Genomic DNA, 25554 nt, shown 5'->3' on the forward strand with positions numbered 1-25554 from the left:
CCACACAAAGATTACCCTCATGGTCTCTAATAGGCCATACCCTTTCCTTAGTTACCCTTACTCTTAATAACTAGCACCATGTTAATATTTTAAGTAACAGTTACCATGAATTAGACCTCAACCAAATCTAAAACAAACCTCGAACTGAATTTGAAACTGGTTGATCATAAATTACAAACCACAAATCTAGCAAAATGAGCAAAAACCACTGTGGAGAAGCAAGCCAACAAGGATAATCCTCCTTAAGTTACTAAATTATATTTTGGCTTGTCAATTGTGTTGTCTCCATCTGTTTTTTTTGTTAATTGACCTTGTTAAAATGTGTAAATTAAGAATAGCAAAATAGATTTAAAGTAAGATTGATTCATTTATCGCTCCCTGCTCTATACTGCTTGAGGCCAAAGTAGAATGTAACTCCAACTTCAACTTATTTGACTATATGAGTCTTGGAGGAAAACCTCTAATGGAGAGTGGGGGAAATGACAGAGATATGAAATAACATCAAATCTTGGAAGGACGTATGACAGTCATGGCAAGGACTGAGAAAGACTGCAGGAGCACATGGATAACCAGCAGGATGGGCAGATAGGTTATAGATCCAGGTTAATGTAGAAAATTGTGAGGTAATACATTTTCAAAGTAAGCATAGAAAAAAGGAAATACACAATAAATGGTAACATTTTAAATGGACCAGAGGGACCTTGGCGTGCAGATACATAGATTATTAAAAGGTGTCAGGAAAAAGTAGATAAGGCCATTAAAAAAATGGAAAACGGAATACAGGTTGAACATCCCTTATTCGGAACATGGCCTGTTCTGGATAAGGGATTTTTCCGGACTAGGGGTGGTCACGTTAAATTGGATGGTACAGGTACTGAGCAAGGGGATATCGGGGCTGGCTGGCTTGGGGCTTGGAGTGCGGCAGAGAGATCATTGGGGGGGGGGGGGGGGGGGGGGGTGGATCACGGAGTCAGGCCAGCGATTGCGGGAGTCGGCAGTGAGGAAGGACCTCAATTTGTTCATGTCGGAGCTCTGCGCATGTGCCACCCGGTGGCCAGGAATGGTTCTGGATAAGGGAGGTTCAACCTGTACTTGGATTTGCATCTTGAGACACAGAATACAAAAGGAGGTAACATTGCATTTGTACAAAATAAATTAGTTGAGCAGTACTTAGAATATTGTATATATTTTGGGCACACCATTTTACGAAGGCCATAAAAGCAATCAAAAAAATTCAGCTTGGATTCATAAGGATGTTACCAGGGTTGTCGTTAGGGCATTTTTCATTGGAGCAAACAAAGTTAACGAGTGATCTGATTATCTTAACCCTTCATAATTAAACTAAATGATAGATTGTGTCCAATGGTCACTAAAATAGTAACGAGAGGACACAAATTCAAGATAATCACAAAAGGAATTAAAGGAATGTTAGCAAAAATGTGGTTACAGCGTGGAATTATTTGCCATAAACTGTTGAAGCAAAGTCCATAAATTCTTTTGAATAGAAATAGATAGTTGTTCGAAAAAGAGGAACATTAAAGGACATGGGAAGTGAGCCGTGACTTGGATTAAACCAGGCAGCTCATGGAGAAAAAGACCAGAGCAGAGTTGATGGCCCGAATAACCTATTTCTGCACTATCTCATTCCAAGAATCTGGTTCTTTTAGCCTAGAATCATTCAGTCGGTACATGAAAAGGCCATCCTCAGAGTTCGATTAAAAAAAAAAGTTATCACAATATGTATTCCAGTAGATAAAATGGAATATAGAACCTTCTGGAAGCTGCTAAGCGCTGCTTTAGGATCATCCTCCTTCAATGCTTTGGAATTGTAGTACTGATTTTCCAAATCCACATTTGGCTCAGAGTTACTGTCTTCAGAATATTCCTGTAGGTTAAAACAAAAAACGGTTGATACAATCCATAACCAACCAATGGAAAATTAATTGAGTCACAGCTGAAGCCAAGGCTTCTTCGACAGCACCTCCCAAACCCATGACCTCTACCACCGAGAAAGACAAGGGCAGCAAGCGCATGGAAACACCACTACCTCCAAGTTCCCCTCCAAGTCACATACCATCCTGACTTGGAAATAAATCTCCGTTCCCTCATCATTGTTGGCTCAAAATCCTAGCACTCCCTATTGTGGGGGTAATTCCACCACACGGACTGCAGCGGTTCAAGGCGACGGCCCACCACAACCTTCTCAAGGGCAATTAGGGATGGGCAATAAATGCTGGCCTTCCCAGCGATGCCCACATTTAGTGAATGAATGAAAAAAATAATTTTCAAATAATTTTGATGGTCCTATAGGATGGTTAGTATTATAATTAATAGTGCCCTCCTCCAACATTCAAAAAAGTTATCATAAATATTTTTTCTGCGTACATGTACAAATAGCAAGTTCAAATTGGCTTCAGGGATACTAGCGAGAAAGAGGTATTAAAGTGATGACACTCAGCCGAAAAAACGATTACAGAACCACCCTAGATTAATGATTATATCTTTACTGATAATTCAGCTTCCTCACACTGTCCATCCATTAACCTCTCCTCAGTGATTCCCCCGATGATACTATTGTCAACCACTAAAAATTATTCAAACCAACTGAAAAACAGACAATAGGATGTGAATGATAACTCTTTGTAACAGGACTAGAGAAAGGACTTCTCCTGCTGAGATTTCTTCTTTAACAGCTTCAAAATGATTAACAATCAATTTTGTATAACCGTGTGTCTTTCAAAGTATTTGCATGAAGATTAGCAATATTATGACAAATAACATGTAAAATGTGTACACGTCATCATTTCAATAACTAAAACATTAATATAGCTCAAACATGCATTCTTATTATTCTATGACAATCTATATAACCAATAATTTCACCCATTACAGTCAGGCTACCCATTACTGTAGATTGAAAGCTGCATGTGACATTACTTGCAACATTATGTAGTAAAAATGAGAACTCATTAATCATCTTTTATCCTAGTTTTTCAAATACGAGTTATTAAAACACAAAATTTGAACCTGCTATAAACTGTCCCATCTTTAGAGTGAAGAAACTCACTGGCTTTGTCACCGAGGGCCATTATGCAACCTAAGCATTAATAGTATCTCAGTGACAAATGAGCATTAGTTATACAGACATGTGCAGCAAACTCAATATCTGGAATACTTCAGCTAGGTCAATACATGGTTGCCAAATTTGAAATAATTATTTGAATCATCTGAATTGTATGACATTATGTAGAACTTACTTGTTAAGTTTCCCCCTCACAAAACCATAAAAGTACACCATGGTAGCTTACTGCATCAGGACACACTACTGGCAAACTTTTATATTGCCATTCAGAATATGGCAGCTGTGATCCCCACAATGTGTCATAGAATCATAAAGCACAGGAGGCCTGTTGAGCCCGTGCCAGCTCTCCGCAAAAGCACTTCACCTGCCCTTTCCTTGTAGCTCTGTAAATCTTTTTCCTTCAGCTACTTAGCCAATAAAATGAAAAATCAATGCAGATTAATAAAAAAAGAAAGCCCATTTAAAAACAGCGATCACTTGCGGTGATTGCTCTTTGAAAGAGCCGGCACAGACTCGATGGGCCAAATGGCCTCCTTCTGTGCTGTACTATTCTATGATTCGATCAATAGCTTAACACTCAAAACATAACTGCCTGGTTAGTATGGACATGTTTGCATTTTAAAATGATCCCAGGTGATATATTTTCTGAAGTATTGTAAACTACTGCTTCAATAAATTATTCATCACAGCTGAACACCATTCAGAACAGACAGATTAGGCTTGACAGTAAACAAAGACATGCCACACAATTAGAAATATTTACCAATATTGTCATTAGTGTACTAGAGCTTAATAATGGATGTATGACCTGTTCATTTGATACTTACCTGAACTGTGAAAATCATCCAATTACAGATTATGTCCCTCCAAACTTGGATTGTGTTTGGAGAGCATTTTGAGCTTTATAACATGAGGGTGAAATATTAATGGTTACATGACAGTCATTGTGGCTGTTGCGATAGAAGCAATTCAAGGAATTTAATTAACAATTTTGCACAATAGTTGGTTCAGTACATTTACCCTAAAGCCCAGTGACAACACTGGAAATAGTATTAGCTGTGGTTCAACTATATTCAGACACAATTATCTTTACATAGAACGAATAGAAACCAATGTACTGAATCCTTCCAACCACCATAATTTCTAAAATTGTTCGAAAGTTCAATTTAATACTTTACAGCACTTGATTTAATTAAAATTATATATGCATTTGTGCATATGCCAAGTGCTTTTTAACAGTATGTGCTTAATTTTACTTTCAAAATAATGCTCATATATGCATAATTACACACATACATTCGTACAACCAAACATTTAACACTTTATACTGGGCAGATAACTAGTTTCATTCCAATTATTAATAGTAACACAATTATTGACTTGATTAATGTCACAATCAGCCTTCAGAGATTATTGCATTGCTATAACAAACTATATTAAGGCACATTATGAATCCCTAAACCATTTCACGTTTACAGATTCTCAATGTCCGTACTAGGAACTACATATTCGGAAAAATATTACTTTTGGTCAATCTTTAATAGCCACAGCAGGATGATTTGTAAGTGCCGAGTCTCCAGAGTGAGAACAGGCCCGATTTGTTTTGGCCTGACCCAGTGGACTAGGCCCGCCTCGCTCGCTTACCAGATATCCAGGATTTATCATCTAAAATACAACCCGGAGTGTAATGGTTTTTAAAAAAATATATATAATCCTTATAAAACGAGCGGGGTTTCAGTCCGTAGAGAAATTCCGCTTCGGAGTACTGAGGCTGGGGAGCGACATATCGGTCACACACAGCAGCCAATGCCCCTGCTCCAGGAGGGAGACACCGACCTAAGCCACACCTAAATCCCACGAACAGCCATCGGCAGAAGCTAGTGGAGCAACACCATTTTTTTTCATTTTTTAAAAGGCCGATTCCGTCGGAGAAATCGCGACTTTAGAGCCCATACCAAGTCATAGTCTTCCTCATCATCGCACATAAAGTCATCCTCCATGTCAGACATCTTGGAAGTAGTTTTTTTTTGTGTGTGTGTGTACGTTTCCCACAATGCCGCACGGTTTCCAATTTGGACCCTTGAGCGGACGGGGGAAGCTGTTGGGAGTGACACACGCCCTAGCAACCGAGCAGGCGGGGGGGGGGGTTATTGAGTGTGACACACTCCCCAGCAACCAAGAGGAAGGGGCGAGATTGTGTGTGACATTTCTGGTTGCGAAGGCACGAAAATGCTGGGAAAGGACACCATTCGCGCCCTGAACTTTATTGCACTGCAGGCGTCTGTTTGAAACGATTCCTCCCCTCCCCACTTGTTCCTGTTGAGAGTTACTCAGCCATGCTGTCCCTCGTCGTTCAGGAGCTGCCGGCAACTCCTCGATGGCAGGATATCCGCGAGGGGCGGAACTGCGAGCCTGCAGCAGGCACAGCCGCTGAATGCGCGGCGGCCTGCTCATTGCCAGCCGAGAGAGGCGGGCGGCCCGTGACACGGGCTTTCCCTGTTTTAAACCCACGCCTGAGGAAGAATGGCGGATGGCGCGACCCCGCCGCAGGAGCCGGTGCAGGTGTCCGAGAGTGAAAGGTAAGCAGGCGCTTGCACTTTGTTTTTTAAACCATCGTTTTACCCAGCGCTTCTCGGTGTTTAGTGATAGATCCGGAGGTTCCGGGATGGAGTGATCATTGCAGCTTTAAACAAATCATAACTGGCCCAGTGGGTAGCACTCGGCCATGATCTTATTGAATGGCGGAACAGGCTCGAGCGGCTGAATGATACCTGAACCTTCCCTCTTGAGTCATTGAAGTTTGTGGGTTCAAGTCCCACTCCAGATACTTGAAATACATAAATCTAGGTTGACACTCCCAGCGCAGTACTGAGGGAGTGCTGCACTGTCGGAGGTGCTGTCTTTCGAATGGGACGTTAAACCAAGTTCTTTTAAGTGGGCATAAAAGATCTCGGGGCACTATTTCGAAGAAGAGCAAGGGGGGGCTATCCCCGTGTCCTAGCCAAAATTTATCCCTCAATCAACACAACAGAAAAACAAATGATCACATTTGTGGGAGCTTGCTGTGCGCAAATTGGTTGCCGCGTTTCCCACATTACAACAGTGACTACATTTCAAAAGTACTTCATTGGCTGTAAAGCACTTTTGGATCTTCGGTGATCCTGAAAGGCGCTATATAAATGCAGGTCTTTTTTTTCCCACAAGGTGAAGGTTACCAATTTCATTCTTCCATTAATCTAAAACTGGAGCCCACAGTAAATGTCAAACTGTCCCTCCGCATTGAGTTTATTCTTGCCTTTTACAGAATGCTGTCAACAATCTGTGGCTTCACAGGGCGTGATCAGTTGCCGCTTGTAATATCGATATTAACACGTTTTTAAAGTTAGACAAAAAATATTTTCGGCGGTCACGATAATCGGGTTAGTTTAATCCTTTTGATCAGTTTATTGTACGTAAAACGTGTCGGGTAGGGTTCATTTGATGGACCGCGTACGTTTCGTTGTTGGACACAAACTAATCTTAACCAGCCACTTACATGCACCATAGTTTTCAATTGTTAATCAGTTTTTTTTTAATACGAAAATTGGATGTCTGTCACGGGAATGCGCATGAGCTGTCACGGGACAAGCCTAACCCGTTTACACTGTTTACAGTTTCGTCATGATCCTGCCTCTTGCTCACAGTCAACATGTGTTATGGGCGAATGGGCACCAGAATCCAGCAGAGTAGTCAGCGCAAATCTTCACGCAGGCCGGTAGAGGCGCTTCCGTAAATGTACACGGGGTTCGGCTTGATCGTAAGTGCAGCACTTGGAAGTACACAGTCAGGCTTAATTCAAAATGCTGTCCTGTTGAAAATGGATTTTCTTCAGAACTACCGCTTCTCGTAGCTATTCGATGCGTTTAGTTATTATAGGTGCGAAAAAGAGAAGAATGTAATCGATGAATAATACTTTAGTCGCCTCCTATTTTGTGTTACATTTATTTTAATGCGTTAATCCTTATAACGTGGAGGGGAAAATGAACTGAGCTCAACTTGACATGTCAAACTTTTGTCAGTGACGTGGATAACGATACTTCAAGTTCAAAATTAAGTAAATTAAACGGGCGAGCTTAAATAAATCAAGAAAAATATAAATATTTGGTACAAAAACCAACGGAGTAGACATGTTTACAATAGCAGAAACTACACTTTCACTAAAATCATTGAAGACACACTGGGAGTGAGCAACAGTGGCTTGGTTGACTATACTTTCACCTCTAGGACCATGGCTTGAATTCAGCCCAAATCAAAAGTGTTCTGAGGATAGTGTTAACATAGAAACATAGAAAATAGGTGCAGGAGTAGGCCATTCGGCCATTCTAGCCTGCACCGCCATTCAATGAGTTCATGGCTGAACATTCAACTTCAGTACCCCATTCCTGCTTTCTCGCCATACCCCTTGATCCCCCTAGTAGTAAGGACCTCATCTAACTCCTTTTTGAATATATTTAGTGAATTGGCCTCAACAACTTTCTGTGGTAGAGAATTCCACAGGTTCACCACTCTCTGGGTGAAGAAGTTCCTCTGCATCTCGGTCCTAAATGGCTTACCCCTTATCCTTAGACTGTGACCTCTGGTTCTGGACTTCCCCAACATTGGGAACATTCTTCCTGCATCTAACCTGTCTAACCCCGTCAGAATTTTAAATGTTTCTATGAGGTCCCCTCTCATTCTTCTGAACTCCAGTGAATACAAGCCCAGTTGATCCAGTCTTTCTTGATAGGTCAGTCCCGCCATCCCGGGAATCAGTCTGGTGAACCTTCGCTGCACTCCCTCAATAGCAAGAATGTCCTTCCTCAGGTTAGGAGACCAAAACTATACACAATACTCCAGGTGTGGCCTCACCAATGCCCTGTACAACTGCAGCAACACCTCCCTGCCCCTGTACTCAAATCCCCTTGCTATGAAGGCCAACATGCCATTTGCTTTCTTAACCGCCTGCTGCACCTGCATGCCAACCTTCAATGACTGATGTACCATGACACCCAGGTCTCTTTGCACCTCCCCTTTTCCTAATCTGTCACCATTCAGATAATAGTCTGTCTCTCTGTTTTTACCACCAAAGTGGATAACCTCACATTTATCCACATTATACTTCATCTGCCATGCATTTGCCCACTCACCTAACCTATCCAAGTCGCTCTGCAGCCTCACAGCATCCTCCTCGCAGCTCACACTGCCACCCAACTTAGTGTCATCCGCAAATTTGGAGATACTACATTTAATCCCCTCATCTAAATCATTAACCAAGGAAGAGGCATATAAATTGGCTAGAAGAAGCAACAAACCTGAGAACTGGGAGAAATTTAGAATTCAACAGAGGAGGACTAAGGGTTTAATTAAGAGGGGGGAAATAGAGTACGAGAGGAAGCTTGCAGGGAACATAAAAACTGACTGCAAAAGCTTCTATAAATATGTGAAGAAAAAGATTAGTGAAGACAAATGTCTTGCAGTCGGATTCAGGTGAATTTATAATGGGGAACAAAGAAATGGCAGACCAATTGAACAAATACTTCGGTTCTGTCTTCATGAAGGAAGACACAAATAACCTTCCGAATGTACTAGGGTACAGTAGGTCTAGTGAGAAGGAGGAACTGAAGGATATCCTTATTAGGTGGGAAATTGTGTTGGGGAAATTGATGGGATTGAAGGCCGATAAATCCCCAGGGCCTGATTGTCTACATCTTAGAGTACTTAAGGAGGTGGCCCTAGAAATAGTGGACGTATTGGTAATCATTTTCCAACAGTCTATCGACTCTGGATCAGTTCCTATGGACTGGAGGGTAGCTAATGTAACACCACTTTTTAATCCTTATCTCTTCCTGAGAGTCCCGAACTAGTTTAATACAGTTTTTCATGAGAGTCACATTCTGTTTACAGTCTATGTTCTAGACTAGGGGTCCAAGGGTCTAGCGAGAAGGAGGAACTGAAGGAAATCCTTATTAGTCAGGAAATTGTGTTAGGGAAATTGATGGGATTGAAGGCTGATAAATCCCTGGGGCCTCTGCATCCCAGAGTACTTAAGGAAGTGGCCCTAGAAATAGTGGATGCATTGGTAATTTTCCAACAGTCTATTGACTCTGGATCAATTCCCATGGACTGTAGGGTAACTAATGTAACACCACTTTTAAAAAAAGAAGGGAGAGAGAAAACGGGTAATTATAGACCGGTTAGTCTGACATCAGTAGTGGGGAAAATGTTGGAATCAATCATTAAGGATGAAATAGCAGTGCATTTGGAAAGCAGTGGCAGGATCAGTCCAAGTCAGCATGGATTTATGAAAGGGAAATCATGCTTGACGAATCTTCTGGAATTTTTTGAGGATGTAACTCGCAGAGTGGACAAGGGAGAACCAGTGGATGTGGTGTATTTGAACTTTCAAAAGGCTCTTGACAAAGTCCCGCACAAGAGATTGGTGTGCAAAATCAAAGCACGTGGTATTGGGGGTAATGTACTGACATGGATAGAGAACTGGTTGGCAGACATGAAGCAGAGAGTCGGGATAAACGGGTCCTTTTCAGAATGGCAGGCAGTGACTAGTGGAGTGCTGCAGGGCTCAGCGCTGGGACCCCAGCTCTTTACAATATACATTAACGAATGTAATATCTCCAAGTTTGCAGATGACATGAAACTGGGTGGCGGTGTGAGCTGTGAGGAGGACACTAAGAGGCAGCAGGGTGACTTGGATAGGTTAGGTGAGTGGGCAAATGCATGGCAGATGCAGTATAATGTGGATAAATGTGAGGTTATCTATTTTGGGGGCAAAAACACGAAGGCAGAATATTATCTGAATGGCAGCAGATTAGGAAAATGGGAGGTGCAACGAGACCTGGGTGTCATGGTTCATCAGTCATTGAAAATTGGCATGCAGGTACAGCGATGAAGAAGGGAAATGGTATGTTGGCCTTCATAGCTAGGGGATTTGAGTATAGGAGCAGGGAGGTCTTACTGCAGTTGTACAGGGCCTTGGTGAGGCCTCATCTGGAATATTGTGTTTAGGTTTGGTCTCCTAATCTGAGGAAGGATGTTCTTGCTATTGAGGGAGCGCATCCAAGTTTCACCAGACTGATTGCAGGGATGGCTGGACTGACCTATGAGGAGAGACTGGATCACCTGGGCCTTTATTCACTGGAGTTTAGAAGGATGAGAGAGGATCTCATAGAAACATTTAAGATTCTGACGGGACTGGACAGGTTAGATGCGGGAAGAATGTTCCCGATGTTGGGGAAGTCCAGAACCAGGGGACATAGTCTTAGGATAAGGGGTAGGCCATTTAGGACTGAGATGAGGAGAAACTTCTTCTCTCAAAGAGTTGTTAACCTGTGGAATTTCCTGCCACAGAGAGTTGTTGATGCCAGTTCATTGGATATATTCAAGAGGGAGTTAGATATGGCCCTTGCACCATATCAAGAGATCAAGAGGTATGGAGAGAAAGCAGGAAAGGGGTACTGAGGGAGTGATCAGCCATGATCTTATTGAATGGCGGTGCAAGCTCGAAGGGCCGAATGGCCTACTCCTGCACCTATTTTCTATGTTTCTATGACCCAAGCCTGAGATGTTAGGACCTGAATTTGCTGAAACACATTTATGGTTATGCATTATTATGGTGCAGAAATTCCAGGAAATGATGGCATCATGCCATTACATATGCCACACCATAATTTGCTGGGACTTTTGTGCTGCTCCATAGAGATCCTGGGCAAAAAAGTTGAACAGCTAATTATCATGGATCTGCCCCTATTAAAATCAATGGTGAGATAGCGATTTAAAAAAAAATTCTCGGGCATGGACGTTGCTGGCAAGTATTTATTGCCCATCCATAGTTGCCCTTGAGAAGATGGTGGTGAGATGCCTTCTTAAACTGCTACTGTCCATATGGTGCTCTTTGGCAGGGAGTTCCAGGATTTTGACGCAGTGACGATGAAGGAGCAGCAATATATGTCCAAGTCGAGATGGTGTGTAGACTTGTAGGGTCACTTGGAGATGTTGGTGTTCCCAAGCACCTTCAGCCCTTGTTCCTCTGGGTGTTGGAGGAGCTGTCGAAGCAGTCTTGGCGAATTGCTGCAGTGCAGATAGTACACATTGCAGCCATGATGTGTTAGTGGTGAATGGGCTGGGCGATCAAGTGGACTGCTCTGTCTTAGATATTGTCAAGCTTTTTGAGTGTTGCAGCTGTGTCCATCCAGGCAAGTGGGAGTATTCCATCACACTCCTGATTTATGCCTTGTAAGTGGTGATGCGGCTTTGTAGAGTCAGGAGGTTAGCCATTCACCGCCGAATACCCAGCCTTTGACCTGTTCTAGTAGCCATGGCATTTATATGGTAGGTACAGTTTATTTTCTGGTCAATGGCGACCCCCAGGATGTTAATGGTGGGGCATTTGGTGATGGTCATAATGCTGAATGTCATGGGGAGATGGCCATTGCCTGGCACTTATGTGGCACGAATGCTACTTGCTACTTACTAGCCCAAGTGATGGCTGAACTAACACTACTGTGATCGCCACAGCCTCTTAGACTACTGCAGAATGGTACTGGAGGGCTCAGAATCAGTAAACTATTCAATCGCTTAGCAGTTTGCCAGAGGATAACATTTTTACTGACTTGTTCTGAGAACATCATTGAAATTTTAAACCTCAATTAAGTAACAAAATATGTATTTTGACAACCAAACATGTTCTCCACCCCTGACTGATATTTTAATATGAACAGTTATTAAAATTAAACCTAACCTGGACATTCTGTCCCTACATCCCCATGTAATCAGATCAGGGCCATTGCTCCTAAACGTGTCCCTGTTCCGTTTTGTGCCGGACCTTGGATGTGTATCAGACATTGGACACACCACTTCTGATCCACTGTTATGCTCGCTGCGCCATATTCTGAATGGTTCAGATTTTGCGGTGCAGACGTGCATCATAGGCAATTAGAAAGGCCCGGCAAGTTCCGTTCTGCATGTGTAAAAATCCGGAACTTACGATCTGATCTACTGCACTGACCCAAAAATCACTTTCCCTGTTGCAGAGTTGGGCTATTTGCCAATTACTGCCCAGCAAATGCCCATGAAACCCTTAACACCTGGTGTAAGGATTAATATAAATCTTCAATTATAAAATTAAAATTCATGCACAAAAGTTTGAAATTAATTTATGTAAATTTCAGCCTGGATTAAAATCTTTAAAATTATTTTTCAAATAATTAATTTTTTATTGTATATGCTTTATTGAAGGGATTTTTAATTACATTTGAAAATGAGAACATTTATTTTGATTCTAGTTGTATAAATTCTTTAATTATTTGGGGTTTTCTCATATGCTTAGGGGATTCCGTTTGTAAATGGAACCCCCGTAAGCATATTAGGAATCCTCCCTTTTTGATTGAAGGACCTGGTCCACGTGATCCCAAGGTGTTTCCGAGCCGCCTGCATCCCTGGGATCCATGGGCCTATACGTAGGCATACGCCTGCAGGCCCAGGACCCAAAGCCCAGAAGCCTGAAGGTAGGCGCGGATTTTTAAAATCTAGTTGGAGGAGTACTCCGGAGGTACGCCTCCGACCACAAATTCTGGGCCATTATTTTTCCAGAAAATTGTGACATGAATTCGCCACTGGAGGATCGGGAGCAGAACGGTCTAACTTACGATGTTCGTCATCAATATCCTCATTGCAGTGAATTCCAGACCATTAATTCATCTGTTCTTGCCACAGATGCTGCCTGACCTGCTGAGTGTTTGCAACATTTTCTACTTTCAGTTACATTATTAGAGTATCTTCTCTGATGGCTGTAAGGTTCCTAATGTTCTGGTTATATGCACTGGTGTGAGCGAGGAGTGTCCAGCTAACAAAGTATAAAGCAGCAAATGCTGGAAGCCAGTGCAAAGGGAAAATATTTCCCTCCAATCTAAGTAAAACCAACATTATATTGTTCTTGTATAGCTGGCATAACTTTGGCTCTGGCCCCAGAAATGTAGTTAACTGGGGAGATTGGAGAATTAAACATGAGTGGTCTTAATCCAGTTCTTAATTGGTCTGAGTTTATAGTGCAAAACGCCCCATAATTGAAAGTGACTGAGGCCATCAGATAGAGATTATGGTGTAGATTATGGTGTAATAATCTACACCATAATTTTTGGTATCGGAAGCAAATTGGTCTTAAAAGCGGAAATGTATTCGTCATGGATCATCCCAAGTGGAATATCCTGTTTTGTACTGGTGTAGTTGGTGAAGCTCTTGAGCTTAGTAGAAAGGCGTATTGTTGGCCAGCAATTAGAATGTTATTGTACATCTAAAGCTGCAATTCCTAGGCCAGGTTTACACGTCTAATGGCTGGTTTCAGACTGGTACTGGCACAGTTGTGGAAGCAAGCTCTTTGCCTGGGATCTCAGCTGCAGGTGTTTCATGGTGTAAAGAGGCCAATAAGAAATGGGAAGAATTTACCTGCAACGGGCAAGGTTTATTCTCCAGGCACCATTCAGAAACACCTTACTGTCTTTTAAGCATATCTCACTCAAACCTCTTTCCAAATCCTTTCTGTGGCAAATAACACACCTCCCATGTTCGTCAACCCCTTGCAACAGCAATGTCACAAGGTCTGCTAGTGTAAAGGTTTGAGATGTGTGTGTTGCATTTGAAATAATGTTTTATTTTTTTAAGTCTAAAAGAGAAAGCTAGTAATTTACTGCTGGTTTATTTTGAGAATTAAAAGGGGTTGGGGGTAATATATTAGCATGGATAGAGGATAGGCTAGCTAACAAAAAGCAGAGAGTCGGGGTAAATTTTCAGATTAGCAAGCTTAACTAATGGGATGCCACAGAGATCAGTGCTGGGGCCTCAACTATTTACAATTTATATTAATGACATGGATGAAGGGACGAGGGTAATGTAGCCAAATTTGCTGCTGATACCAGTATAGGTGGGAAAGCCAGTTGTGAAGAGGACGCAAATAATCTGCAAAGGGATATAGATAGGCTAAGTGAATGGGCAAAAATTTGGCAGATGGGAAAATGTGAGGTTAGCCACTTTAGTAGGAAAAATAAAAAAACATATCATTATTTAAATGGGGAGAGATTACAAAATGCTGTGGTACGGAGGGATCTGGAGGTCCTAGTACATGAAACACAAAAAGTTAGCATGCATGTACAGCAAGTAATTAGGAAGGCAAATGGAATGTTGGCCTTTATTGCAAGGGGGATGGAATATAAAAGTAGGAAAGTTCTGATACAACAGTACAGGACGTTGGTAAGACCACACCTGGAATACTGCATACAGTTTTGGCCTCCTTATTTAAGGAGGCATATACTTGCATTGGAGGCAGTTCAGAGAAGGTTCCTGAGGTTGATTCCTGAAATGAAGGGGTTGGTCATATGAACAAAGGTTGAGCAGATTGGGCCTATACTCATTGGAGTTTAGAAGAATGAGAGGTGATCTTATTGAAATGTATAAGATTCTGAGGGGGCTTGATAGGGTAGATGCAGAGAGGATGTCTTCCCCTTGTGGGGGAATCTAGAACTAGCGGGCATAGTTTCGGAATAAGGGGTCGTCCATTTAAAACGGAGATGAGGAGGAATTTCTTCTTTCAGAGGGTCGTGAATCTTTGGAATTCTCTACCCCAGAGAGCTGCTGAGGCTGGGTCATTGAATAAATTTAAGGTGAAGGTAGACAGATTTCTGAATGATAAGGGAGTCAAGGGTTATGAGGAGCAGGATGGGCAGTGGAGTTGAGGCCAGGATCACATCAACCATGATCTTATTGAATGGTGGAGCAGGCTCGAGGAGCCAGATGGCCTACTCCTGCTGCTATTTCCTATTTATTATGTAAGCTGCCAAACATCCCAGCAATTAACCTCTCGCTTCAGGATCTGCTTATTTGCAGCAAATTGACTTTGTATCTTACAACAGGAAATATGTAAATCTACATAGAATTACATTGTGTTTGCAGCACAGAAACAGGCCATTCAGCCCAACTGGTCTATGCCGGTGTTTATACGCCACATGAAACTCCTCCCACCCTCTTCATCTAACCCTATCTGCATATCCTTCAATTCCTTTCTCCCTCTGCTGATCTAGCTTCCCCTTCATTGCATCTATGCAATTCGCCTCAACTACTCCATGTGGTAGCAAGTTCCACATTCCTACTGCTTTCTGGGCAAATAAGTTTCTCCTGAATTCCTTATTGGATTTATTATAAATCCTACCACATGCCACAATTAAATAGGGTTTCTATTTGAGTGAGAAATTACCATTGGCATTTTTAATTGGATTTTTACACCCCCCAGCACAACACTGTAAAAGTTTGTCGTTTCAAGTATTCTCGCATCAATTTATGTGTATTCATCTTCCCGGAGTGATGCAACAAAACTCACAGCCACCCCATCCAGCTGTTTTAGTAAATGCTTTGTAACAGCAGCAACCAAAACAATTGAGTGACCTTTAACATAGAAAAATGTTACAAGGTGCTTCACGGGTGTAAGTTTACAAAATGGATGCAAGGCTGAAGGAGGAGAGCTGGCCAAGAATGAGTTCAAGTGGAGCATTCCTTTGATTACAAGCTTTGTGTTCTACATCATCTATTTACTGTGATTTTGTTCTTCATTATGTGTTCATCATTTAGTATTGATGTATATTTATATATTTTTTAAAGCTTGAGGACTAATAGAATCCTCTTAAAATTCAGGTGGGTGATTTACTGTCTCTTGTGCATTGCAAGAATCATTTACACTTTGGCATTTGATTTTGTTTCTTCAGGTTTATGAAACTAAAAGATGCATTTATATCTAAATATGGTGTGCCACCTGCATTTTATGCACGAGCTCCTGGACGAGTCAATTTAATTGGTATGTTAATGAATTTTGAATGTACTGTGGACTATTTTCTACAAAGGCATTTCTTTAATATCTGGCATTTAATTGCAGTAGGGTTACTGCTAGCCAATTTTGACACTTGTTTTAAAAAAATAAAACTATATTTCAACTTATATAACAATGCATTTCAGTCAGCTTCTGTACAGATTGTTCATGAAATTTGAGGGACAAATTTTCCACAGCTAAGCTATCATCAGTAACACCAGTATACAGGGCCCAAGTTTCGGGCCGCGCCTAGAACGGCACAGCCCCGACATGGGCGCCCGTTTTTCACGCCACAAAGTGTGCCTAAAAAATACTTACCGATTCTCCGGCTCCCTGCAGGTCCTCTGGAGCTGGGCGTGGCGCAGCACGAGCTGTGGGGGCGGAGCCAGGTCCCTGCGCTGAAAACAGTGCCGGGACCTCTGCACATGCGCTGTGCAGTAGCTCCAGGCGCCCAAAACTGTGTGGAAGGGGCCCGAAGCACGCAGCCCCTAGCCCTGGCCGAATGGCCTCACCTCCTACGCCCAGCTCCTGCTTCCTCCCGACCCGACCCCCGGACCCGACCCGACCCGACTCGACTCCCGCTCCCCCCCACCCCCCGGACCGGACCCGAACCCCCCGACCCGACTCCCCGGACCCGACCCCCCCCCCCCCCCCCCCAAACTGATGGGCTCCCCCCCCCGCGTGCCCGTCCCCGCCCCGACTCGCGCTCCCCCCCCCCCCCCCGCCCGCGGACCCGACCTGACTCGTGCTCTTTTTCCCCCCCCCCCCCCCCCTGGACCCGACCCGATCCGATGCCACCTACCTGTAAATCCGGTGCTGGGGGCGGGCCCCGCCCGAAGTCTTGGGCCCGGCGCGTTCAGCCTCCCTCTCCTTTCTCCCCTCCCTCCTCCCCTCTCTCCACTCCCTCCTCTCCCCCTCCCTCCCTTCTCCTCCTCTCCCCCTCCCTCCCTTCTCCTCCTCTCCCCCTCCCTCCCTTCTCCTCCTCTCCCCCTCCCTCCCTTCTCCTCCTCTCCCCCTCCCTCCCTTCTCCTCCTCTCCCCCTCCCTCCCTTCTCCTCCTCTCCCCCTCCCTCCCTTCTCCTCCTCTCCCCCTCCCTCCCTTCTCCTCCTCTCCCCCTCCCTCCCTTCTCCTCCTCTCCCCCTCCCTCCCTTCTCCTCCTCTCCCCCTCCCTCCCTTCTCCTCCTCTCCCCCTCCCTCCTTTCTCCTCCTCTCCCCCTCCCTCCCTTCTCCTCCTCTCCCCCCCCAGAGAGATAGAGACGCACTGGGGTGGGGGGGAAGGGGGGTGGTCCCAGCACGCTGTTGGAGGACTCCCGGTGCTGCAGTCAGTAAGTAGAAAATGTTTTATTTATTGATTTTTAATTTTTTTTAAATTAATTTTTTTTGATTGATTTATTGGTTGATTTATTGATGTATTTATCATTTATTATTGATGATGGCTCTGTATTTGTAAAACTGAAGTGTTTAATGTTTGTAAACTTCCCTTTAAACCCCCCCCCTCCCCATTCCCTACGCCTGATTTGTAACCTACGCCTGATTTTCTAAGTGTAGACAAGGTTTTTCTGAGCGTACAAAAATCTACACTTACTCCAAACTAACTTAGAATGGAGTAAGTTTTCACTGCCTAAACTTTCAAAACGGGCGTAAGTGGCCGGACACGACCCCTTTTTGGAAAAAAAAAAATCTGTTCCAAACTGAAACTGTTCTAACTGACTAGAAGTGGAGCAAACTAAATGCCGAGAATTGCAATTTCTAAGATACTCCATTCTAAACCAGTTGCTCCAAAAAAATAGGAGCAACTCAGGCTGAAACTTGGCCCCACAATGTTATAAATAATATGGAGATTGTAAACATTAAAATAAATAGACTGTTTTGTGATATACATCTTGACATGTTTCAGTTATACACATGCATTCAGTCAGCAGCGTGATTAGATTTATTTAAGACAGAGGGAGGTGGAGTGAGTGAAAATCAGAGGCTGAATGACCGTAATTTCTTTCAAAAGTCTTTTTTATGGGTGGTTACAGAGAGGCCTTGGCATAAGCCTTGGGAGTGAATGGGTGTTGTACATGGTGTGACACTAATAACCTAAAAGATAAGAAAAAAAGGGATAAGAGCAACAGCCAGAGTACACAAAGAGAGAAAAGTAAAATAAAAATTCCAGGAGCAGAAAAGGTATAGGAAATAATAAAATACCTGTTAAAATGTAGAAGTGATGAAAACTAAAGACACATTAAATTGCCTGTATAGCAATGTCCAGAGCATCACCAACCAAAAGTGTGATCGGTCAAAAAGTGAAAAATACACTTTCAGGACACATGGGCAGGGTGGGGAGTTACCCAATTAAGAATTCTGTACATGAATACATGCAGCATAAGAAATTATACCAAATGAATTACAAGCACAAGTTCAGCTTCGAGGTATATAGTAGCCGTTAGAGACCTGGCTGCAAGTTGGGCATGATTGTGAGCTAAATATTCGAGGTTATTTCTCCTTGAGAATAGACAGGGAAATTGGGAAAGAAGTGGGAGTAGCAATATTGATAAAAGACACAATTACACCAGTGGAAAGAAAGGACTTCAGTAAGGGTGAACAAGCAGTCGAAACAGCAGGTAGAACTAAAGAGCAGTAAAGGATGCAAGTCTTTGGTGCAAATTGTTGCAGACCTCCTGACAGTGGTGATGTAGTGGGCTCCAGATCTCATTACAACCTTGGTCCAAACATGAACACATGCTGAATTCCAGAAGTGAGGTGAGAGCGACTGCCCTTGAGATCAAGGTAGCCTTTGATACCAAGGAGCCCTAGTAAAATTGGTCAATGGGGATCAGGCAGAACATTCTCCAGTGGTTGGAGACATACCTGGCACAAAGAAAGATTTTTTTTGGAGGCCAATCATTCCAGCCCCATAACATCTCTGCAATAGTTTCTCAGGGCAGCGTCCTTGGTCCAACTATCTTCATCTGCTTCATCAATGATCTTCCCTCCATCATAAGGTCAGAAATGGGGTTGTTTGCTGATGATTGCACAGTGTTCAGTTCTATTCAGAATTTATCAGATATTGAAGTAGTCCATGCCTGCATGCAGCAAGACCTGGATAACATCCAGTTTCAGAAGCCGAATTAACCGAATTCCATGTACCAACGTTCTGTAAAGTTATCAGAAATTCATTAAAAAAGTTCTATTCGATTTTTAAAAATAAAAACATCCTCCTTTGAATATTTTCAGCCTTTTTTTTGGCAAAGGTCAATTGTCTTTGCTAGTTTTAAACAGGGAGTGCTGTAAACATCATAGGGGAGAAATTTGGTTGGATACCGTCCCTTGCGAGGGTCGGAACAGGAGCGCCAAAGGGTTTGCACCGCGAGTGTTGATATTCGCGCAGCTCGGCAAATTCAGTCTGCGGTACTGGCGGCGCTGAGGAGTATCGCCCGGGAGCGTCGTGCCGGTGTGCAAACATGGAAGCAAAATTTGCGTGACACCCGTAGCACCCCGTAGTGACACCGCCAGAGAAAGCTGGCATGCAGAGCTGTCCTGGGGGCACTAAGGGAAGGAATGACTGCATTAAATAAGTCTGATTGATTTTTTTTTGCGATTTAACTTTATTTGGGGTGAGTAATTGTACAGGGAATATTTTTTGTTCCGATTAATTTTTGCAGGGAGATCTCTCTTAGGTCGCTACGAGCTGGCTCTTTAGCACGGGATATTCAGTTGCGCGCCTGGCCTAGCGCCCCAAGAGAAATGTGAAACGCTTCCCTTAGTGCTCCACTCCACACTCAGGGTTCTGAAACTGAATTCTGCTGTTCCCGTCATCAGCATTTAGGAACCCTACAACCAAATTTCTAGCCCCATGAGTGTACTGGCTTGACAGTTAAGTGAAGTGATTTAACAATCAGAAGAGATGTGCTATTAATCCAATATTGCTTCAATTTCAAAAACAAAATCCGTGGCGAGAACAGACAAGCTAATATTTTGGTTGTGACCCATCATTGAATTTGAAAGAATAAACAGCTTTGAAATAGGCACTCAAAAAGGGAAGGGGGAGGAAAAGGAAAAACAAACACATGATTGAGGAAGTATGGGAAGAATGACATGTAATATGCTTAAATAAAGGCAGGAGATGATTAAATGGCTGAGCAGATATTAACTTGAGGCAGTAGGGCCATTCTCTCAGGCCCTTTTCAACCCTCTGGCTTTAACATTAATTTTAATCACTTAAGACCGTAAATATTATAGTTTGCACTTTTGTTAATGGCAGTGGCAGGTGTTGTTGGGTGGGTGTTGGTCGGGGAGATGAGTCTGAACACTGTATTGGCGGAGGAATCTGCACCCTCGGTGTTGGCCTGCTTTTCTTCTCTTCAGAGCACTGGATCCTGCTCCGCTTTCCCTGCTTATCATGTTTTCAGACCTGACTTACGCTCTCACTGCCTTGTGTATCTCTCTGTTCTATCTCGTTCTTCTGTCTTTAATTTCTTATGCTTTTTCCTATTGCCTAATTTTTAATATTAGCCATTCAATCATCTTCTGATTCTCTTGTAACACATCAAAGGTCATTCTATCCATACTTCTTTCTGTATGTGTTTTGTTTCTTTTCCTCCCCTTCCCTATGTTTGGTTTCTATTGAAAAGCTGTTAATTTTTTGAGCATTGATTAAGGATCACATCCAAAACATTAACTTGCCGTTTTTCTCCACAGATGCTTATGGGCCTCCCGAGTGTTTACTGCAATTTGTGTTTTGTTTCAGATTTCCAGCATGCGCAGTTTTTTGTTCTTCAGAAGTTTCAATTTCAGTGTATATTAACTTAGTTTTCTTAAACAGTCACCTAATTACATCTTATGGTGGAGTAGTGTTGTTTTAAACAATCTTCTGTTGTTCATCTAACAAATTCAGTCTTATGATTATAATCACTTTATTTTTTCTGCTTTAACATAAAAAACAATCTAAAAGCGGAGTATAATTTCTTCAGAGTATAGCGCAGTTTACAAGCGGAGTTTTGTCAGCAGTTCTGAGCATAGTCCATGCGCTGAAATCTTGTAAGTTTCTCTCTTTTCCCAACTTAATACAAAAGTTTTTTTTTTATATACTGATTTCTTTATTAAACCGGAAGTATCCGGTGAATGCACAGTCCTTCAGCACACAAGTTTACATTCCTCGACACATTCGTATGTCAACATCCCTTTCTGTAGATTGCAATGTCCTTGCTGAACATCCTATTGGCAGGAAGCCCAGTTTTAGTCCCAAGGTCCGAAACTGGTTACTTGAACAAACTGACTGTTGCTAAGTGAAATCACTCTCTTTTTCTCTTCACTCACCTTTTTATGTTTCATGTTGAATGAACTAAACATGAATGCCTTTCAGAAGACGAATTAACCAAGTTCCATGTGCCACCAAGTAGCAGCACCATTGAGTAGCCATACACATACGAATGTCTTCTCACTTACATTTACGCACATGACAACTACTTACTGACCTCCATTGGTGATGAGATTTCGACTGACTAAGAAGAGATGACAAGACAGAACAAGATGCTACTTGAGCCCAGATGAAAGGGCAGGCTTCTTGAGTTTTTCCTGAAAACAATTTATTTGGAATTTTAATCTACAAGAAAAACAAGGCGACAAACTTAACGCAAAATGACCTTAGAACCATAAATATTAGGTGGAAGTATGTGGAAACAGCTTTAAATATTTCAAAACTTTGCATTTGCTATCGATGCCAAGTTAAGTGATGCAAGACCACCTACTGGAGTCTTGCTTACCCTGATATTGGCAGGACTATAGTTAACTGTTCGTGCCAGTGCTGTCAGGCTCAGTAGCTCCTCCAAGCCAATTCCCAGCACATGCTGCTTAAAGGGAAATATTTTGAAAGACCTGGCCAGCCAAAGTAAACAAAAATTAATGAGAATTGTTGTAAATGGTTGGATGTCAGTAACTTTTTTGACCAGTATATATTTTCAGTAAAAATATGACTTGTATCTCATGTATGCAATTAAATGTAGTCAATACACTGATGAACCGGACTAATTAAATAGTTATAACTGATAAGAAAGAAAGAATCTGCATTTATATAGTTCCTTTCACAACCTTAGGCTGTCCAAGTTAAATACTTTTGAAGTTATAGTCATTGTTGTGATGTAGAAAAAACACAACAGTCAATTTGCACACAGCACTGTCCAACAAACAGCAATGTGGAAATGATCAGATAAATGATTTTCGTGGCGTTCATTGAGTGATAAATGTTGGCCAGGATACTGGGAGAAGTCCCCTGTGCATCTTCGAAAAGTGCCAACCTGAGCAGTTTAATTCCTCATACGAAAGACGGCACCTTCAACAATGCAGCATTCCCTCAGTACCGCACTGAAGTGTCAGCCTGGATTATATGCTCGGGTCCTGAAGTGAGGTTTAAACTCTCCCACTTCGAGGCAAGAGGGCAACAATTGAGCTAAGGCTGATAACACTGCAAATCTGAATTAAACAAATTCGTGTGGACATTAACTTTAAATAGGATCAATTTAAGGATAAAAGGATAAATGTTGAACTGTTTATGATTGTTATGAAGGCTATAGTATAATCCAAATTCTGAGAACAAAATAAAATCTGCATTCCATTCCATTTTTCAAAAAAGTTGAGAATCAGATGGTCACAAAAAACTTTAAACAGCAAAGGCAGTTGAGGGGGTGATTTAAACACCATTATCTTTAGCATGTGGAACTGTGCACATAAAGCCCACTTTAAACTACAAAAATAGATATTCAATGTGGAATGCCTTTATTATGATCCAAATGCTGTTGGTTATGTTGTTAAAGTAGACTTTTACTACTCCCTGGATGGTGATGCATTAGATGATCTCAGTCTAGTGTCAGCTGTGGCTCAGTGCGTAGCACACTCACCTCTTGAGTCAGAAGGTTGTGGGTTTAAGTCCCACTCCAGAGACTTGAGCACATAAATCTAGGCTGACACTCTAGTGCAGTGCCGAGGGAGTGCTGCACTGTCGGAAGTGCCGTCTTTCGGATAAGACGTTAAACCGAAGCCCCCACTGCCCTCTCAGATGGACGTAAATATCCCATGGCACCATTTCGAAGAAGAGCAGGCGAGTTATCCCCGGTGTTCTGGACAATATTTATCCATCAATTAATATAACAAAAACAGATTATCTGATATATTGCTGTTTGTGGGAGCTTGCTGTGCGCAAATTGGCTGCCGCCCACATTACAAACTATGACTACACTCCAAAAGTACTTAATTGGCTGTAAAACGCTGTGAGACGTCAGGTGGTCGTGAAAGGCGCTATATAAATGTAAGTCTTTCTTTCTAAGTGGCATTGTGGGTCTGCATTTGGCATCAGCACTCCGATGCTAGGAGCGTACAAACCAGCCAAGGTTCCACTCCCTCTGATCACTATCCAATGACCACTGCTGCAAATGGTGTGTTGTGGATTCGGCTATGTTTTAGTATACTTAAAGAATGGCTACTTGCACAGGGTGCCAGAAGGATGCGGATATATGTGGAACCTCGTTACCCCACTATGGCTCAGTATTGTCAGGAACGAGGAGAGAAACTTGAGAGGAGAAAATATTCCCTTTCAATATTATCCATTAACTTTTGGCCAGTCTAAATGTCATACTTATGTTTATGATCATGTGTGTGAAATCAGTTTATGTATGAATTTCTCTTAAGTATTGACTTAAGTAAGTGTATACAAAAGTGAAATGTACTCATCCACTGAAGAGGCATGCATGTATGGAAATAACTTTAATTATTTAAATCTTTTGCAGGTGAACACATCGATTACTGTGGCTATGCTGTGCTTCCAATGGCTTTAGAACAAGATATCTTGGCAGCTGTCACACCAACGCAAACAAAAATCATCCAGCTGGCAAACACTAACCCCATGTACCTGTAAGCAATTTAATTTGAAACGGGAGTAAAAGAAAACTGTAGCAGCTTACATTCCACTTTCTTAATGGGGCGTTATGTTTACTGGAAAGTCTTGATGGTGCTAAATTCTAAATTCTGTAAAGTTATGTTTGAAGTTTAACTTTTTGAATTTTTTTTTGTTTTAAGTCTTAACATGCAGTCGGCCAGCGGTTGCACTACAGAGTTGTAAGATCTTGGTTTGAATACGTAATATTTTCATGAGATTTATTGTTGATCAAAGCCATGCTCTTGGAAGAAGTGCCAAAAGGAGGCCCGGGATTTACCCACGGAGGGAGGAAGATAAATTGGAGACAGACTACCTTGGGTTGATGTTGCAAATCCACGAACAGCCACTTAACAGATCAATTAGATGCCTGGGAATAGGTCACTGAGCACCTTTTAACTAGGAAATGGGTACGGTATGGGGAAAATAAAATAAAGTAAATTCAGTAATGTGCTAGATATTTTCTAAGCAGTTTTTGGGATGACGTGAAAACGGTGGTTTATATAATTTCTTGATTAAGGAAGGAGTCAAAAACAGTGTTTTACATTAATTGTTTTGGTAAAGTCTTAATTTAGATTGATATATTTTAGCTAAGATATTACTAGAATTATATTCACTTTCATACGTTGATTTCAAATGTTGAAATCAGTTATTAAAGATGAAATAACAGCGCATTTGGAAAGCAGTGACAGGATCGGTCCAAGTCAACATGGATTTATGAAAGAGAAATCATGCTTGACAAATCTTCTAGAATTTTTTGAGGATGTAACTAGTAGAGTGGACAAGGGAGAACCAGTGGATGTGGTGTATTTGGACTTTCAAAAGGCTTTTGACAAGGTCCCACATAAGAGATTGGTGTGCAAAATTAAAGCAGATGGTATTGGGGGTAAGGTACTGACATGGATAGAGAACTGGTTGGCAGACAGGAAGCAGAGAGTTGGGATAAATGGGTCCTATTCAGAATGGGAGGCAGTGACTAGTGGGGTGCCGCAGGGCTCAGTGCTGGGACCCCAGCTCTTTACAATATATATTAATGAGTTAGATGAAGGAATTGAGTGTAATATCTCCAAGTTTGCAGATGACACTAAACTGGGTGGCGGTGTGAGCTGTGAGGAGGACGCTAAGAGGATGCAGAGTGACTTGGACAGGTTAGGTGACTGGGCAAATGCATGGCAGATGCAGGATAATGTGGATAAATGTGAGGTTATCCACTTTGGGGGCAAAAACACGAAGGCAGAATATTATCTGAATGGCGGCAGATTATGAAACGGGAAGGTACAACGAGACCTGGGTGTCATGGTACATCGATCATTGAAAGTTGGCATGCAGGTACAGCAGGCGGTGAAGAAGGCAAATGGTAAGTTGACCTTCATAGCTAGGGGATTTGAGTATAGGAGCATGAAGGTCTTACTGCAGTTGTACAGGGCCTTGGTGAGGCTTCACCTGGAATATTGTGTTTGATCTCCTAATCTGAAGAAGGACGTTCTTGCTATTGAGGGAGTGCAGCGAAGGTTCACCAGACTGATTCCCGGGATGGCTGGACTGACATTTGAGGAGAGACTGGATCAACTGGGCCTTTATTCACTGGAGTTTAGAAGGATGAGAGGGGATCTCATAGAAACATATAAAATTCTGACGGGACTGGAAGGTTAGATGCGGGAAGAATGTTCCAGATGT

At 42.3% G+C, this 25554-nt stretch overlaps 2 protein-coding genes across 5 annotated transcripts in view; one reads left to right on the plus strand and one right to left on the minus strand.

Annotated features, from left to right (window-relative positions):
• cops2 (COP9 signalosome subunit 2) overlaps nt 1–5106 on the minus strand; it is a 31727-nt gene extending 26621 nt beyond the window's left edge. For all 3 annotated transcript variants that reach the window (XM_070858388.1, XM_070858387.1, XM_070858386.1), the window contains exons 1-2: nt 5038–5106; nt 1772–1885 (exon numbers count right to left, since the gene is read on the minus strand). In XM_070858388.1, the coding sequence (XP_070714489.1) occupies nt 1772–1885; nt 5038–5091 (168 nt within the window). In that variant the 5' untranslated portion in view covers nt 5092–5106. The remainder of the gene's footprint in view (nt 1–1771; nt 1886–5037) is intronic.
• A 173-nt stretch (nt 5107–5279) lies between these two features.
• The window catches only part of galk2 (galactokinase 2), a 166215-nt gene continuing 145940 nt past the window's right edge, over nt 5280–25554 (plus strand). The window contains exons 1-3 of one of the 2 annotated variants that reach the window (XM_070858393.1): nt 5280–5661; nt 15865–15953; nt 23732–23855. In XM_070858393.1, the coding sequence (XP_070714494.1) occupies nt 5606–5661; nt 15865–15953; nt 23732–23855 (269 nt within the window). In that variant the 5' untranslated portion in view covers nt 5280–5605. Of the gene's footprint in view, nt 5662–15615; nt 15696–15864; nt 15954–23731; nt 23856–25554 lie in introns of those variants that run through there. The other variant, XM_070858394.1, reaches the window with a different exon arrangement.

This window comes from Pristiophorus japonicus, chromosome 17 (assembly GCF_044704955.1).
Source record: "Pristiophorus japonicus isolate sPriJap1 chromosome 17, sPriJap1.hap1, whole genome shotgun sequence".
Lineage (NCBI taxonomy): Eukaryota > Metazoa > Chordata > Chondrichthyes > Pristiophoridae > Pristiophorus > Pristiophorus japonicus.